At 40.0% G+C, this 12,744-nt stretch overlaps 1 protein-coding gene across 2 annotated transcripts in view; it reads right to left on the reverse strand.

Moving 5' to 3' along the window:
* pom121 (POM121 transmembrane nucleoporin) overlaps positions 1-12,744 on the reverse strand; it is a 31,055-nt gene that overhangs the window by 1,702 nt on the left and 16,609 nt on the right. For both annotated transcript variants that reach the window (XM_030153844.1, XM_030153845.1), the window contains exons 11-12: positions 1,616-3,013; positions 914-1,012 (exon numbers count right to left, since the gene is read on the reverse strand). In XM_030153844.1, the coding sequence (XP_030009704.1) occupies positions 914-1,012; positions 1,616-3,013 (1,497 nt within the window). The remainder of the gene's footprint in view (positions 1-913; positions 1,013-1,615; positions 3,014-12,744) is intronic.

Here is a 12,744-nt window from a genome sequence, read left to right on the forward strand (position 1 = left end):
GACCTATACATATCTAGGCATTTTAATTGACAGCTCCCTTTCTTTTTCTGCTCATATCCAGCAGCTTGTTAAAAAACGAAAACTAAAACTTGGCTTCTTCTTTCAAATAAAATCATGTCTGTCTTTCGAATCAAGGAGACTGGTTTCAGCTACATTTCTGTCTGTGATGTCTTGTACATGCATGCCTCCTCCAATAGTTTACAGTCACTGGACACTGTGCATCATGGAGCTCTAAGGTTCATCACCAATTTAAAATCTCTCACTCATCATTGTTTGCTTTATGCTTGTGTAGGATGGTCTTCTTTGTCGGTTCACAGACTGAGTCACTGGCATATTTTAATTTAGAAGTCTATTCTAGGTCTGCTCCCATCCTACCTTCTGATCTACATCAGTCGGAGAACCACAGACACTTTTAATCTTTGTTCTGATGATCTTTTCTTTTTGTCTGTTCCTAAAGTTAGAACTGAACAGGGGAAAAACTACAAAAAGACCTGAAACTTAAAGATCTGGTTTCGCTGGACACTTTTAAGAGGATGTTGTATGACTTAGAGAGGGAGACATCTGGCTGCAGATGTTTTGCCTGACGCACGTTGTCTTCATCTCATGGGCACTGTTTGCAAAGTTAACTTTTGAAGGTTTGACTTGACTATGTGTTTTTATGTACTGAAAACTTGTTTTTGTTTTTATGTATGAAAGTTTGTGTCTGTAACTACTTAATGTGCTGCTGCCCGTCTTGGCCAGGACACTTAGAAAAGATTTTTCATCTCAATGAGGTTTCCTGGTTAAATAAAGGTAAATAAATAAATTGAACTATTTAGAACAACACTGCTTACACATGAGAAATTGACGTTAACATGTGTGTGAGGTAAAGGTTAAACATTTTAGTGACAGTGTACTAATGTGAATATCTCACCAAAAGGGGCCGCAGTGAAGCCTTGAACAGGAGTCCCAGGACTTCCAAAGGAAATTGGACCAGCAGCAGTACTCTGGCCAAACGATGGGGTGGATGTTCCTGTAGAGGACGCAACACACTTCTTAAAAAAAAAAAAAAAAAAAAAATCTCGAACATGTGGAGACCAAAGAAACAGTTAACAATTATTCAATAGACCAGGTCTCAATCCATCAGCATCCGAACTGCATTTTGCTGCTGTGCTGGATCACTTCCTTCATTAATACGTATCTGCACTCATTAATGTGACTATACATCAGTAAAATGGCACATTTCAAAACTAAACATCTATCTATTTGCTGTAGTAGGAAAGTGTTAATGCTCTTAATATTAAAGTATGTAATATTATATATGGTATGCTAAATTCACATCAGAGGTCAGAACTAGGAACTTCTCATCTCCAAGAACTTCCTCTCATGGCAGAAAATCATATGGCATGTCCTCTGTCAACAAAGCTTAACTGAATATAGACCTACTAAATAGCATGTAGTATGTTTCAATTATTTTCATCATTCTGCAAGAATATTCTAACTTATTTAATTTAGCTACACAGAGCAAGTAGTAAACCACTGCAGCCTTGAATTTGCCTTCACAGGCTTACATAAACAGTGTTTCAAATTCATTCCTGTATTAATTTGATTTAATTAAATCCATACACATACTTACCAAACACTGGTTTGTCAGTAGTACCAGCAGCCCCAAACTTGAAACTTCCCATCTGAGGTGCAGAATTATTTTGAACAAGTCCTCCAAACTGTGGGCATGAAATGGAAGCTCCAAAGTTAAATCCAGTGTTTGCAGACTGAGAGTTCGCAGGAGGCGGCTGCTGAGAAACAGTGCTGGTGAAGGGGAATGTAGTAGAGGATGAGCTCTGAGTCTGGGTTGGTGCGCCAAAGCTTGGTGCTGCCTGAGGAACAGTAGTGCCACCAAAAGTGAAATTGCCTGAACCTGTTCCAAATACTGGTTTAGCTGGAGTCCCGAAGGTGGATGCTGTGGTGGCAGGAGTCCCAAAAGTGAAAGGGGCAGGGTTCGAAATAGGTGTGGATGATGCTCCAGCACCTCCAAAAGTGAATGGTTTTGGTGGGGCTGCAGTAGTAGACCCAAAGGTTGATGGTGCAGGAGACACTTCAAATAATGACTTTCCAAAGCTGAAAGTGGACTGGGTGGAGGTGGCAGTTGTGGAGACTGTGCTGCTTAAACCAAAGCCTCCAAGTGAAGCAGAGGTTGTATTCTGGCTTGGAACTGCCTGGCCAAACGTAAACAAATTTTGACTAGCAGTTGACTGAGTAACACCAAATGTGAAGGTGCTGTTAGTGGACGTTGTGGTATTAACAGATGAGGCTCCACTCCCACTAGTGGTGGTACCAGTTCCAAACTGAAAGGCGCTGCCGGTAGTGGGCACTTGCACAGAGGTGGAGCTTGTACTTGTTGTGGATGGTGTGGACCAGTTTCCAAAGACAGATTCTGCACCTGGTTGGACTGTAGGCTGGGTGGTGGCAACTGAGCTAGTGGATACTGTTAAAGTGGAGGTGTTTGTCAGGACAGGAACATCAGACTGTGCAGCTGTGGTGCTTGTTGATCCAAACACTGAGGATGTACTTGTTACAGTGGGGGCTGAGTTAGAAACTGTGACAGATGGGGACTTTCCAAATGCAGAGCTTTCTGTAGGGATTCCAAATATGGGCTTGAAGCTTTGGACCTGAGGTTTGCTCTCTGCAACTGTGGTGGCTGAGGTTGTTGTGACGGCAAAGATGGGCTTGAACCCGGATACCAGCAATGGGTTGGTGTTACTGACCGACTCAGAGCTGCTGGATGGGGCAGTAGCACCTGTTATTGTGTTCAAGGAAGAGGAAGCAATGCTTGTGCTTTGGTTGGGCAGTCCAAACAGGCTGGATCCTGTAACAGAAGTGGTGGTGTTGCTGGAAGTCTTGGAGACCTGGCCCAACACCTGAGTGAAGGCTGATGGCGCCTGACACTGGGAGGAAGGGGGGAGTACAGGAGGATTCTCTGGAGCTGATGTCTTCAATGATGAGCAGAGTTCTGCTGGGGTGGATGTTGCTGACACTGCAGACAAAAAGAAAGAATTAAAAAAAATACACAGGATCAGAACCAGAGAGTAACCACAGAAAACTGAAAGTAAAAAGAGAATATGGTAGAAAAGAAATAAGAAAATGCTGAAAAGGAAACATATTCACATACTTATATTGGTGTCAGAAATATGTAAGTAATGTGATGAAATGTTTAAATTTGGTATAAAACTGTTTTACTAAGAGGCTTATTCTTGACCTTGGAAAGCTAGCAGTTTTCCACAAAATGTGCCTGCCTTTGACAGCTGGGGTGTGGTGGGGAATGTGCTCCACTAATATCTAATCTAATTATGAGATTTTATAGAGACCATTGTAACATAGGATATTGTAGCATTAATGGTGCAAAACAAATAAGTTTTTTTTAAAGTATATTCATAGCTATTATTTGGGACCTGTCAGCATTAAGTTTTCAATTAGTACCTGTTTTTTTTTTTTTTTTTTTTTTTTTTTTTTAACTACAGCAAAATCATATCAGACAGAAGTTCATACACCCCAGTTTCAAATGGAATAATTTTACGCTTTCGGCCGACAGACTGTTTTTAAAGTACTCCTCCTCACTTAAAAGGCCCTTCAAGGCCAGGCACCTACTTATCTGAAAGAGCTTTTAGTTCCATACAATCCATCTAAAGCACTATGCTCTCAACATGCAGACTTACTGGTGGTTCCTAGAATCTCCAAAAGTAGAACGGGAGTTAGAGCCTTCAGCTATCAAGCACTTCTATTGTGGAACCACCTCTCTGCCTTGGTCTGGGAGGCAGACACCCTCTCTATGCTTAAGAATAGACTTAAAACCTTCCTTTTGATGAAGCTTGTAGTTAGGGTGGCTCAGGCTGCTCTTAGCTATGCTGCTATTGGCTTAGAGTGCTGGTAGACTCATGATACACTGAACTCTTCTCTGCTCCTCCTCCTGTCTGACATCCCCGCTGCTCCTCCTCTTCTCAACCTCCTCTCTCCTTCTCTTCTCCTCTATTAACATCCTATCAAATACATGTAATTGACTTGACTTCTTCCCTGGAGTCTCTGTGCTTTATCGCCTCACAGGTTTTCCCTGGATCTGCTGCTGTAGTCCTGCTTCTCTCCTGCCTCAATCATCATTATTCATTTATCCATATAGTTGCGATAGTGTTTATAATACAGTTACATAGATGGTAGAGGTTTCTATTATTTGTACTAACAGTTGCTGTAGAAGTATATCCACTGTTAATATTTGTATTTGGAGTAGTAGTATTAACAGTTACAGACATTTAAAGAAAAAAAAAAAAAATAAAATAAACAGTTATAGACATTTGTTCTAACTATTGGTAATTACAAATTATACCATCACCAGCTGTTTGTATATATATACAGGGTGGGGAAGCAAAATTTACAATGAACATTTAGTTGTTTTTTCTCAGCAGGCACTACGTCAATTGTTTTGAAACCAAGCATATATTGATGTCATAATCATACCTTACACTATTATCCATACCTTTTCTGAAACTTTTGCCCATATGAGTAATCAGGAAAGCAAACGTCAAAGAGTGTGTGATTTGCTGAATGCACTCGTCACACCAAAGGAGATTTCAAAAATAGTTGGAGTGTCCATAAAGACTGTTTATAACGTAAAGAAGAGAATGCCTATGAGCAAAACTAATACGAGAAAGTCTGGAAGATACTATTAAAGAAGAATGGGAGAAGTTGTCACCCGAATATTTGAGGAACACTTGCACAAGTTTCAGGAAGCGTGTGAAGGCAGTTATTGAGAAAGGAGGAGGACACATAGAATAAAAACATTTTCTATTATGTAAATTTTCTTGTGGCAAATAAATTCTTGTGACTTTCAATAACCTAATTGGTCAAACACTGTCTTTCAATCCCTGCCTCAAAATATTGTAAATTTTGCTTCCCCACCCTGTGTACATATATATATATATATATATATATATATATATATATATATATATATATATATACACATATATATATATATACACACACACATATACATATATATATATATATATATATATATATATATACACACACACACACATATATACACACATATATATATATATATATATATATATATATATATACACACACACACACACACATATATATATATACACACACATTATATATATATATACACACACACACATTATATATATATATATATATATATATATATATATATATATATATATATATACACATATGTACACAGTTGTCCTCAAAATTATTCATACCCCTGCCATTTTTTGTAACTTTTTGTTTTTGTGATGAAATGAATGAGTTTTGTCAAGTTTGTTTGTGACTTATATGTGATACACAAGTGAGGAAATAAGAACAAATGATACTTGGAGAAATACTTGATTTCAGGAGTATTTTATTAGAGGATTTCCAAAAAAAAGCCACGTTCAAAATTATTCATACCCTAGGTTTATTAAGTCCAAAGTCTTTTCTTAATAGTCAGTAGAATAGCCTTTGTTCTTGATAATGGTTCCTGTAAGTGTCCACAGGTTCTCTTCTGTCTCCTGTGGGGTTTTGGTCCACTCTTCCAGGACCAAAGCCTCTAGCTGGGTCCGGTTGGATGGTTTCCTACCCATCACGCTAGTCTTTGGCTCCCTCCACAGATTCTCTATATGATTTAGGTCAGAGCTTTGACTGGGTCATGTCCTTGAACCACTACTGCACTAGCTTGGGGTCAGTGTCCTGCTGGGACGTCCAGTCAGGACCAATCTAGAGTTTCTCAGCAGACACTCCCACATTGTCATCCAGGATGTTGATATAATCCTCCTTTTTCATGATGCCCTGTATCTTGATGAGGTTCTCGGTGCCACTAGCAGAAAAGCAACCCCATAGCATTATGTTGCCACCACCATGCTTGATGGTTGGGGCTGTGTTCAGCTTGCGTTCTTCTCCTTGCTTCCTTCAGATGCAGTCAACATCCATGTGGCCAAACAACTCCATCTTTGTTTCATCAAATCACTGGATTGATGACCAAAAGCTTGGATCTTGGTTAAGAAGAGCTCTAGGAAATGCCAGATGAGCCTCCTGATGTTTCATCCTGAGTCATGCCATCTTCCTGTGTCTGCATCCAGGGAGAACTCCTTTGTGCAATACTGGCTGGATGGTTGTCTGTGATACCTTCATACCTCGGTTATTCTGGTGGCAACATAATGCTATGGTTATAACCTATAATGCTAGGATGCTTCTCTGCTAGTGGCACTGGAAACCTCATGAAGTTACAAGGCATCATGAATTTAACATAATTATATCAACGCCCTGGATGACAGCGTGAAAGTGCTGAGAAACTCTAGACTGGTCCTGATTGGATGTCCCAGCAGGACACTGACCCTAAGCATACCACCAAGGTAGTGCAGTAGTGGTTCAAGGACATGACCCAGTCAAAGTCCTAACCTAAATCATTTAGAGGATCTGTGGAGGGAGCTAAAGACCAGAGTGATGGGTAGGAGACCATCCAACCGGACCCAGCTAGAGGCTTTGGTCCAGGAAGAGAGGGCCAAAACCCCACAGGAGACAGAAGAGAACTTATGGACACTTACAGGAACCATTATCAAGAAAAAAGGCTACTCTATTGACTATTAAGAAAAGACTTTGGACTTAGTAAACCTAGGGTATGAAGAATTTTGAACATGGCGTTTTTTAGAAATCCTCTAATAAAATACTCCTGAAATAAAGTATTTCTCCAAGTATCATTTGTTCTTATTTCCTCACTTGTGTATCACATATAAATCACAAACAAACTTGACAAAACTCATTCATTTCATCACAAAAACAAAAAGTTACAAAAAATGGCAGGGGTATGAATAATTTTGAGGACGACTGTAAGTGCTGGGCAGCGATTAAATTTTTTTAATCGCGATTAATCACATGAATTTCTGCGATTAATCACGATTAATCGCATAGTTATATTGGGGGGGTTTGCCGGCATCAACAGCATGTATTTCTTTTCAGTGATATTTCAGACTGGAGGTACTTTGGTGATAAAAAATAATTCCACAGGGGCCCTCTAGTGGTCGGAATAAATTGCGCTAACATATGTTTTGTCCTTGCGGTGTTCCCGTAGTCAGTGCGGACATAAGAAGGAACTAACAGATATGTTTCTTTCACTCTGTATGGCCTGAAAAACGTTTGCCTGTGAGTATTTTATGTTCAGTTGTAACAATGAATAGTATAAAATATCTCTGATGTGAACCTTTGTTGCTGAATAAAAAGACGTAAGTTTTAAATTAATCTGTAAATGCTAATCGTTAGCGTGTCTATAGATTTTCCCATTCCCATCGAGCTAGCGATCTTTTTCCAATTCATTTAAATGTATAATGTCATGTAAATGTACTAAGGCAATTAACAGAACAGACATATTTTGTATGTATATTGCAATTTTACAGTGAGTCTCAAGTAAAAGATTTGGACAGAAGTTCTGGGCGTCCAGCTTTTCTTGGGAAACCTGTTGTCTATCTGCCGAGCTAATCGCTACACGCACACAAGCAGAGACAGAAGAATAGGAGTGTACTGTCCTCGCTAAGACGTCTGTACTTAGTCTGAGCTAGACAGCGAGCTAAACTCTGAATTGACGATGCAAGATATGTCCTCTTTGAAGTTTGCTGCTTTAATGTACATACTTGACATCATGCAGATTGACAGAGTGAAACTATAAAATAAAGACAAAATAATTCAATTAGTTATGTCTATTAATGATATGCATATTCACAGAGAATACATAGATGTAATTATCATAAACTTAAATTGCCTGCTAATACAACAATCACATCGTAAATAAGTAAAGGTTAGTTCAAAGGCTGGCATATTATACCTAAACACAACCAATGAATTTACATAAACTTAACATGAGCCTGCATAAAGAATTAGCAACCCATCTCCGACTGCTAGCATAAACGAATTAGCTTAAACATGTTAATAACACATTGTAATAAACACATCCAAAATAACGTCATAAACATGTTTCTAACGGCACGTTTGCATGTGAAATTATTTAGCAAACAACAGAATGATTGATAAATACAGGCATTGCTTCTGCAGGAGTTAAACAAAGTTTGATTCAGCATTACTTGCAAAGTTCGCTCACTTTTCTCCTCTCAGCTACAATGGCACCGACTCTTGGTGCGTGTGGAGCGCCAAAATAAAAGCATGAGTTTCAAAATAAGAGTCTGTATGTATAAATGAACTAAGACTTGGTTGAAAGGCAGAACGGCATTAACGGGAGATAAAAGAAAAACACTGTTGGCATTATTTAATGAATGCGTTAACACGTTAATACCGCGTTAACTTGCCCAGCCCTAACATATATATATATCAGAGGTCGCGTTAACCGAAAATATTCCGTCATTGACGGATTTTTTTTTTTAAATGACGGAAAATTCTGAAGGCCGTCCGTCATTTTGACAGATTCAAATACTGAGGGTAATCTACTGTTAACCTTTCCTGCTCGGCTCATCCAACTGTAGTCAGTGAGCACAGGGCAGATTTCCTCCAGGGCCGATGTCAGGTTAACTCCCTTGCCAGTAGTGGAAGACAGCTGCTTTTATTTTATGCACAGTATATCGATGTTTGTACCCTTTTTCCTTCTGTCCTCTTACACACTCAAACTCAAAACTGCCGCTCCCTCACCTTGCTCGACCACTCACACCATACGCACACGCACGCGCCACACACCGCTCTCGCACTTAAAGGAACACACACACACACACCAGTCTCATACTACCAAAGAAAGTTTTCACACAACACTGTGAACAGAACCTGTTCGCAGAATCGCTGGTCTGTCTGTCTCTTAACAAGGCATCAAACAGTCCATAACAGCATCCTACCTGTATAGAACCAACAGCACCACTGTTCACAACCACACTGAATACAACAGCGGTACTGCAGTCACATGACTCACCGTTAGTTCACCTGTGGTAGACCCCCTGTCCAATTGGTGCCAGTGTGAACATTAATCAGTCAGTGTCCAGTCTTGTGTCGTTGTTTTGCTGACTTTAGCCAAAATTAGATGCTACTTCTCTAGCGCAAACTGTGAAGACAGCCGAGTCTCCTTAGTTATTTTAGAAAGCCCAGTTAAATCCGATGTCATTAATAAACACGGTGAAAAAAGAGGGAGGGATGCGGTGGAGGATGACGGAAAAGCAAGGAATATGCCAGTGGCATTTGGTGTGCTATATGTACGCATTTTCTACCTTTCATGTGTTATTTGATGGCATGTCAATTTGAGCATAGATCTCTGGTTCATACAACCTGAACCCTAACCCTCAGTGCATAACACACCAATTAAAAGTGGTGCATATAATTATGCGAGTCGTGATATCATGTTGGTTTATCAGCCAGCAGCAACTACAGCTGCTGCATCATTGAAATCTTTTTGAACATTAAATACTACTAAATATATCTCTTTATCATTAAAAAATAAAAAATTTGAAATGACGGATAATAATATGTTATGACGGAATTTTTACGAACCTGTCCATCAAAATGACGGACAATAAAAATGTCTAGCGCAACCTCTGATACATACAGTACAGGCCAAAAGTTTGGACACACCTTCTCATTCTTCGCATTTTCTTTATTTTCATGACTATTTACATTGTAGATTCTCACTGAAGGCATCAAAACTATGAATGAACACATGTGGAATTATGTACTTAACAAAAAAGTGTGAAATAACTGAAAACATCTCTTATATTCTAGTTTCTTCAAAGTAGCCACCCTTAGCTCTGATGACTGCCTTGCACACCCTTGGCATTCTCTTGATGAGCATCAAGAGGTAGTCACCTGTAATGGTTTTCACTTCATAGCTGTGCCTTGTCAGGGTTACTTAGTGGAATTTCTTGCCTTATTGATGGGGTTGGGACCATCAGTTGTGTTGTGCAGAAGTCAGGTTGATGCACAGCTGACAGCCCTATTGGACAACTGTTAGAATGCATATTATGGCGAGAACCAATCAGCTAAGTAAAGACAAACGAGTGGCCATCATTACTTTAAGAAATGAAGGTCAGTCAGTCTAGAAAATTTCAAAAACTTTGAATGTGTCCCCAAGTGCAGTCGCAAAAACCATCAAGCGCTCCAACGAAACTGGCTCACATGAGGACCGCCCCAGGAAAGGAAGACCAAGAGTCACCTCTGATGCTGAAGATAAGTTCATCTGAGTCACCAGCCTCAGAAATCGCAAATTAACAGCAGCTCAGATTAGAGACCAGATGAATACCACACAGAGCTCTAGCAGCAGACACATCTCTACAACAACTGTTAAGAGGAGACTGCATGAATCAGGCCTTCATGGTCAAATAGCTGCTAGGAAACCACTGCTCAGGAGAGGCAACAAACAGAAGAGATTTATTTGGGCCAAGAAACCCAAGGAATGGACATTAGACCAGTGGAAATCTGTGCTTTGGTCTGATGAGTCCAAATTTGAGATCTTTGGATCCAACCGCCGTGTCTTTGTGCGACGCAGAAAAGGTGAATGGATGGATGCTACATGCCTGGTTCCCACCGTGAAGCATGGAGGGGGAGGTGTGATGGTGTGGGGGTGCTTTGCTGGTGACGCTGTTGGGGATTTATTCAAGATTGAAGGCAACCTGAATCAGCATGGCTACCACAGCATCCTGAAGTGACATGCCATTCCATCTGGTTTGCGTTTAGTTGGACCATCATTTATGTTTCAACAGGACAATGACCCCAAACACACCTCCAGGCTGTGTGAGGGATATTTGACCAAGCAGGAGAGTGATGGAGTGCTGCGCCAGATGACCTGGCCTCCACAGTCACCGGACCTGAACCCAATCGAGATGGTTTGGGGTGAGCTGGACCGCAGAGTGAAGGCAAAAGGGCCAACAAGTGCTAAGCATCTCTGGGAACTTCTTCAAGACTGTTAGGAAACCATTTCAGGTGACTACCTCTTGAAGCTCATCAAGAGAATGCCAAGAGTGTGCAAAACAGTCATCAGAGCTAAGGGTGGCTACTTTGAAGAAACTAGAATATAAGAGATGTTTTCAGTTATTTCACACTTTTTTGTTAAGTACATAATTCCACATGTGTTCATTCATAGTTTTGATGCCTTCAGTGAGAATCTACAATGTAAATAGTCATGAAAATAAAGAAAATGCAAAGAATGAGAAGGTGTGTCCAAACTTTTGGCCTGTACTGTATATATATATATACAGTATGTATATATATATATATATATATATATATATATATATATATATATACTGTAGTCTCATGACGGTGGAGTGAGTGAACAAACTCAAAAACAGAATTATAAATTATATTATCTTCCTCTCCGTGTCAAACCAAATTCCTGAACAACCATGCTGATTGGTTGGTTAACAGGTCAATGCTGGGACATCCTTTGCAAATGACATTTACGAAGACAGATGATCTTAAGGAATGAGCTTAATGGACTTGTTTTGACACTAAGCTGACTTTTGCCTCTCAACATCTGTGTCCCATTATTCTTGCTTATCCCGAGGTGAAGATGAACCCAGAAACGAACAAAGGACTGAATGATAAAATCCCTATATGTGCCATGTTAATAATGTATTACATTATGTTAATGTTGATTAACTCAGCACGTTAACTCTTTTATGCACGTAATACTTAAGCCATTTGCCTGACCTGTGGTTTCACATATGTGTGTCCTGATCATGTTCACGGTGAATTATGTGAAAGTAAGAGTATCACTGCTTATAGCATGTCTGAATAATCATGCTATTATTTTACTGATGCTTAAGTGAGGTTACAGGTGATGTATAAAGTTTAAGTGATCTTATTTAACGATCTTATCTAAGGATGTAAAGTTTTCTTACAAGGCTGCCCAGTCCTCTCCCCCTCTGTCTTCCCAAGAGGGAAGAGAAACGTGATACTTTTGAGTATGCATGAGGAGGCGTTTTCCCGCCGAAAACAGACAAAGAAGCCAACGCCCCAAGGCATCGATAACTCATCTATATGCACGAGGAAGGCGTGGCAAGTTGGTTTTTGGACAGAACTATAAAAGTGAATGAAACCAACTTTTCTCCAGAGCTATCTCCACCATCTTCTGGGCTCTCACCTAAGAGCAGAGAGCTTTCTCCAAGGAGTCTTGACCATCTCCTTGGCTCTCAGAGCTGTTCTATCCTCTAAGCTCTCCAAAGAGCTTTATCATCTTCGCTGTTCTCCACTTCTCCTGGTGAGCTTTCCAGAACCAGCCGCCAGAGCCAGCTGTGAACCTCCTCCAGCCAGCAGAACTTCAGAACTCCAGACCTTCAGGCCTCCAGCGCAAGCACGTCGCTTCACAGCCTGTTCCTGCTTCGAACTACGTCAGAAGACTTCATCCATCCGCCGTCAAGGCCGTGCCAGTTGCTGCATCCGCACCGCAACAACTTGTAAGAAAACTTGCTCCTGATTTATCTGAGTTGGTGTTATTCCAAGTTAAGTAGGTTTACCTCAACGTAACCTCACTAACATTATAATCTCTTGAATATAGCTATCTGCCAACTTAATTTACATATTCTCCTGTCCATAATCTCCTGCTCCTTTTGTTGTATTTGTCTCTTGTCTTTATGTTATTTGTGTGTCTTAGTTTAGTTAATAAAGTATTTATATGTATATAAATCCATTGCCTCAGTTGTGCTTTGTGTACTATTATTCACACATGGGTTCACTGTGCAGTCAACGAACTATCACCTATGCAAGATTTCCAAATTATTGTTT

Source organism: Sphaeramia orbicularis, chromosome 14 (assembly GCF_902148855.1).
Source record: "Sphaeramia orbicularis chromosome 14, fSphaOr1.1, whole genome shotgun sequence".
NCBI classification, from domain to species: Eukaryota; Metazoa; Chordata; class Actinopteri; order Kurtiformes; family Apogonidae; genus Sphaeramia; species Sphaeramia orbicularis.